The sequence below is a fragment of the Sphaerodactylus townsendi genome, linkage group LG17 (genome assembly GCF_021028975.2).
Source record: "Sphaerodactylus townsendi isolate TG3544 linkage group LG17, MPM_Stown_v2.3, whole genome shotgun sequence".
NCBI lineage: Eukaryota > Metazoa > Chordata > Lepidosauria > Squamata > Sphaerodactylidae > Sphaerodactylus > Sphaerodactylus townsendi.
In genome coordinates this window covers 8,683,853-8,689,992 of record NC_059441.1, presented here as the reverse complement: position 1 = coordinate 8,689,992, position 6,140 = coordinate 8,683,853, and the positions used below count along the sequence as shown (strand labels likewise).

The window sequence follows — 6,140 nt, the reverse complement described above, 5'->3', positions numbered from 1 at the left end:
CCCCTNCCCCCCCCCCCCCCCCCCCACAACAAACACCCTGTCAGGTGGGTGAGGCTGAGAGAGCTCCAAAGAACTGTGACTAGCCCAGCTGGTGTGTGTTGGAGTGCACAAGCTAATCTGGTTCACCAGATAAGCATCCACAGCTCAAGTGGCAGAGCGGGGAATCAAACCCGGTTCCTCCAGATTAGAGTGCACCTGCTCTTAACCACAACACCACGCTTCTCTTTGGAGAGAAGAATACAACCCACAGTTTGTTAGCCAATGAGCAATGGGTCCTGATTTCTGAGTTACTCATGAGGGAAGCAGGGGAGACAGCGGGCACAAGAGGGTACGTTCGTGCCCCTGAATCACGCCAACATAACCTTACTTCTCAAGAACAGCCATGGCAGAGTGTGCAGCGCACCTTGATGCTACCTGGTGGAGAGGGAGTTGAGATCAAGGAGCTATCCTTATTGTCTCTTTGTCCTTCCACCCCCCAACCCAAAAAGCAAGCATGGTTTGGAGTTTGCTGTACTGCAGCAAGGGGAAACAAACAGGGTTATGGGGTGTTCAACACACCAGGGAGGAATGTGCACAAGAAACCTGTGGCTACCTCGTCACCAGAGGGCAGAAGTCAGCGCCGGCACGTTCTCCAAGTTGCGCACCGGCAAAATTAAAACCGGCTAATGGACACGAGGCAGTCACCGTTTTAACAGGCAGAGCGGCACTTCCTCGATTAGGATGTAATTGAATGGTTGAATGAAAGTTGTGAACACGAGATTCTCCATTACACTGACGGGGAGAAAATGGAACCAGCTGCCATGTCTGGGGTTGAGTGTCTGCCAGCCAGTTTTCACATCTTGGCAGTTCTGTTGATAAGACCTACAGATTGAGTGAAAATTCGTTCCTGCAATGACCTTATAAGGCTTCTGGCCGCTTGGCTCAGAAGATAAAGAGTTGGCGGAGCTCCGAAACCGGAACAAATTCACCCGTAGTTTTAAGTAAGCCTTGAAGGGTATAGATCCCTGAAAGGAAAAGAAACCTGGACTTATTTTAAACAGGCATCTGCGGCTTTGGAACCTGAACTTGAGAACTTAGGCCCCTTCCGCACACGCAAAATAAAGCTTTTTCAAACCACTTTCACAACTGTTTGCAAGCGGATTTTGCCATTCCGCACAGCTTCGAAGAGCACTGAGAGCAGTTTGAAAGTGCATTATTCTGCATGTGCGGAATGAGCCTTTACTGCTGGGTTTTCAAACTGATCGGTGCAATCGTGAGCACTAGGAAAATATTTATTGGCTATGGCTTACGGGTGGATAAACAACATCTTATCTCCAAGCAATCTCTCCTTAACCAATACAATACAACAATACAACAACAATCTTTATTTGGCATTTAAAAATAGGTTCTAGTGCGTTGCCAGACATTTTTGAGATACAAATCAAGAGTACATTCAAAGCACAGACAGGAAGACTGTATATAGCAGTATACATTACTTAGAAAGTTCTGTCACTTGTAAAATAAATTTTGCTACTTTTTCCAAGAGCACGACATCTGTGTTGTTTAACAGAAGCTCCACAACAGAGCAGTCAGAGTCACGTTCAGATTTGTCTAGGGCCAGCCTGGGAGAGAAATTCCTGATGCCCACATATCTCGGACAGTCAAGAATAATGTGATCAAGAGTCTCCACTTGGTTTTTACAGTGTGGACAAACCCGATCCTGGAGAGGGATGGATCAGTAACGACCCCTTTGTAATGGCCGATGGGAAGGTATTGGATCTGGCCCTTGTGATAATCCATCTCTGTTGGGGTTCGGTTAATAATTCAAGATATTCGGCTATGTGCCCCTGTTCCGGTATTATTCCAACAGAGAGCTCTCCTTAACCATAGAAGCACAAAACACTGGACAGACCACTGGGCTGGTAAAGACGGTGGAGGCTTAACAGTAAAACTAGCAGTGGAGCGACTGGATGGAAAATGAGGTCTCACACGGAAAAGCATCTATGACCATCTCCCCTTTCGGGATACATCCATTAACCACACATGTGAAATCGGACATATGAAATTGAAAACTCCTCATTTGCATGCAGGTCACTGTCTCTTAATCAAGATGGAATTTTGCTCCAGACTGGAACCATTCCGTGTGCTGCAGAACCTGAGCTTTCTCCCTTGGCCCGCCCCCAGGTCAGCGTATCGCCCAGTGGTGGGATCCAAACATTTTAGGAACAGGTTCCCATGGTGGTGGGATTCAAACTGTGGTGTAGCGCCAATGGGGCTGGGCGGGGCACGATGGGGGGCGTGGCCGGGCATTCCTGGGCGGGGCATTCCTGGGCGGGGCTGTGGCAAGGATGCAGCCGCTGCGCCGGTCCCTGGGCGGGAAACGAACGCACGCAGGCGCAGGCTGCCACGCATGCCGGTGCACCTCCTGCTAGACTGCTTCAAGTTCTGCACGCTACTGCTGAGAGGAGGGGCGTCACTCAGGCAAAAATCACGTGGCAAAATCACCAATGAGTAACCCCCTCTCGGCACACACAAATAATTAGTAACCTACTCTCGGGAACCTGTGAGAACCTGCTGGATCCCACCTCTGGTATCGCCTCTCTGGTCTCCCACAAAACAAACTGATTGACAACACGCAGCCACTTCAACCCTCCATCTTTTCTGCAACTCTGGGCTTGGAGTGCACTACAAAGGCATTAAAAAAAGGTTTTTTATGCACACAAGGAAAGAGAACCAAATCAGAAAAAAGAAGGATCTTACTTACAGGTGTGCGTCTTCTTCGTTACAGAAATACCTGGCGGGAAGAGAGAATAATTTGGGTTAGCAAATGGGCTGGGGAAATCCTGGAATATTATTTATTTTTGTTCGCTGTTTATAACATTTTTAAATGCCTCCTTTCCACCCAATCAGGGCCCACGAGGATAAATGCAGCCACTCTGAATGAGAGTCCAGGCGCATCTTTGAAAACCCCTCTATTTAACACTGCTTAAAACCTGCAAAAGGTAGTACAACTTCTTCAGAGCACTGTCAAATCCATGCAAGGTATGTTGGTGTGCTGGTAAGCAAGGTGGAGGTTGTATTTGGGTTATATTTGGCCAGACATAGCAGGGGCAAACTGACCCCAATAGGGCCTTGGTCCCTTGCTTACCTTTGCAGTTTGCACACGTGGTGAGTTTGGGTGTTTGTTTTTTTTTAATCAAGGCAAGCCATAAGAAGCAGATGCCAAGTTCAGGAAGCAATCAAACGACATATCCACTGTGAATAGCTGACACACTGTCTCTCTCCATGTTACACGTCAACAAATCACTTCTAACTTACAGCGACCCTATGAATTAATAACCTCCAAAATGTCTGTCATCAACAGCTTTGCTCTGGTCTGCAAACGAAGGACTAACTCTGCCACATCAATGAGCTCCTTTTCAAAGCAAAGCAGAAAAAGAAATGTCATGAAAACAGGAAAACGCAGCACGGCCACGGTTATCACTGAACGAGCGTTTCAAAATTATGGTTATCGGGAAGTTGATCACTGGGGCATTTGCATCTGACATTACTATTCAGTGCAAAAAACTCTGGGGCTGATTAGCCGTTTGGCACTCCTGATTGTCGCAGCCCACTCTTTGTGCGGCGAAAATTGTTTTGAACACAGAGTATATCACACATATGGTGATATTTACGACGACCAAAAAAAAAAAAAATCTAGGCATCAGAAAAAACCGCAGTTTCCTTTTAAAGATGTCATTTCCTGACCTTTCGTTACCAACTTCAAAACAGAGCGAATGGGCCTTTCAAGTCCCCCCCTTTTTAAAAAAACCCAAATAAACAAACAAACCACCACTTATTTTTGCGCGACGCAAGCAGTTTCTCGGAGCTGTTTGCCAGATACAAAAACAGCTTAATTTCCACCTCTCTGAATCTTTACCAAAGCCTGGCAAGGATTCCACAATGACCTTTAACCTGAACAAGGAGTACTTGGTCCATAGGGTTGCTAGCTTCAGGTGGGAAATTCCCAGAGATTTGGGGGAGGACAGGGTTTGGGATTCCCAAACCTGGAATCGGCAACCCCGAGTCCTTTTTCCAGGGAAAATGGTCTCTGTCGTGTGGAGATCGATGGTAGTCAGAAGATCTCGAGACCCAACCTGGAAGCTGGAAACTCTAAATCCCACCTTTCCTGACTCATCCTTTAGGTCAGCGGTGGCGAACCTTTTCGAGACCGAGTGCCGCCCAAACTGCAACCCAAAACCCACTTATTTATCGCAAAGTGCCAGCACGGCAATTTAACCTGAATACTGAGGTTTTCGTTTAGAAAAAACGGTTGGTTCTGAGGCGTGCGTTACTCAGGAGTAAGCTTGGGGGTAGTCGGTGGCTTTGCTTTGAAGCAACCGTGCAACTCTTCCAACGGGTGAATCACGACCCTAGGAGGGTTTACTCAGAAGCAGGCCCCATTGCCAGCAACCGAGCTTACTCCCAGGTAAAGGATCGCGCTTCCGTTCTTTGCATGAAAATCAGTGGGGTTTAACAGCGCTTAACAGGGTTACCTACACTGCTTCCCCAAAACTAGGTCTTAGGTTTAATGCTAATAATCGAGCCCAGCGGCCCAGGCCAGCCTAGATGTGGGGGGGGGGGCACTCTGTTTGTGCGTGCCCACAGAGAGGGCTCTGAGTGCCACCTCTGGCACCTGTGCCATAGGTTCGCCACCACTGCTTTAGGTTCCTGCCTGAGTTAGGGTTGCCAAATCCAGGTCAGGAAATTCCTAGAGATTTGGGAGGAGAGTCTGGGGAGGATAGAGCGTTGGGACTTTAGCAGGATACAATGCCAATGAAGCCAACCTCCAAAGTAGCCATTGCCTCTGCGGAAATCAACTGTAATTCCACGAGTTCTCCTGGGTCCACCTGGAAGTTCACAACGCAGGTTCCCTCTCTCCTAGCTCTTATAATCTACATAACCACACAGGCTCGAATTCATACTAGGGGACCCATGGTGGCGAACCTTTGGCACTCCAGATGTTATGGACTACAATTCCCATCAGCCTCTGCCAGCATGGCCAATTGTAGGGGCTGATGGGAATCGTGGTCCATAACATCTGGAGTGCCAAAGGTTCGCCACGGCCTTGCGACGTAAATTCCTGAATTATTTTCTACTCCGCTGTGACGACACCCCCCCCCCCCCAGGCAAATCCTTGCAGAACCCCAACTTATAGCTCTAATCACCAGATGCCGGACCAAGCGAACCTGTTGGCGGAACCAGCAAGGGTAGTTCTGATGCTCTCACGACAAAACGACACAAATAAGTCAACGCCTGTTGAAGCAGCGGCTTACTCGCGAGTAGGTCACCTTGCAGGATGCAATGCAAACAAGAACCGAAAGACACCCAGTCACCAGTGCAGTTCTGTTTATTGCTAACTACTGTCAAAGTGCTCCGCCAGACCACAGGTGATTCCAGGCACGCTTTACCCTGTAGTCTGTGCCAACGATATACAATTGAGGTGCCAATCAGGTGCCCATGTCTCATCTGACTTTGCACACGGTACACAGTTGTGCACACAGCCCTAATTATGCACACGACACCTGCTGGAAGGAGGGTCCACCTGTCATCTAGATTTTGTCCATCTAAACACATGTTCTGACACCCCTTCCAAAATCGGTATGACAGACTTTACATATTTACATTTGATACAGACATGTAAGTTTTCTGGGAAGCCAAACCGTGCCGACGATGAACGCTCCTCTAAATGTTCCAGCCACCTTCCATGCAATCGTTCAAGAGGTCCCTGTCCTGGGTTCGACCTGCCTCCTTGTCTTAAGGGTCAGACAGAAAGAAAAACAGACGCTGTGACCCCCGGTTCCCAGTTGTGTCTCCTGCCAGGCCGTGCCACTTTGAGCGCCGTCAGGAGCCGGCAATTAAGATGGCAGATCACACAGAAGGCTCCGGCGCATGCAGAGAGCAGAAGAATAGACCGTAGAAGATGTAGGCTGGAACACATTCCCTTTGAACGTTTCACAATAGCTTCATGTAAAATCTAGTTCCATCACTGGATCCTGATCCATCACTGGAAGACATCGCAGGGTGCTGCTCGGGGGAGGGGAGGGGAGGGGGGAAAGGGGAGGGGAAAGAAGAGGAGGAGAAAAGCAATGGAAGTGTCTCTCCTTCCGTTGCCTTGGGTG

General features: G+C 48.5%; 1 protein-coding gene across 1 annotated transcript in view; it reads right to left on the bottom strand.

Annotated features, from left to right (window-relative positions):
• The window catches only part of RORA (RAR related orphan receptor A), a 293,221-nt gene that overhangs the window by 55,403 nt on the left and 231,678 nt on the right, over positions 1 to 6,140 (bottom strand). Inside the window, exons 2-3 of the mRNA XM_048481881.1 lie at positions 2,744 to 2,773; positions 1,493 to 1,552 (exon numbers count right to left, since the gene is read on the bottom strand). Of these exons, the coding sequence (XP_048337838.1) occupies positions 1,493 to 1,552; positions 2,744 to 2,773 (90 nt within the window). The remainder of the gene's footprint in view (positions 1 to 1,492; positions 1,553 to 2,743; positions 2,774 to 6,140) is intronic.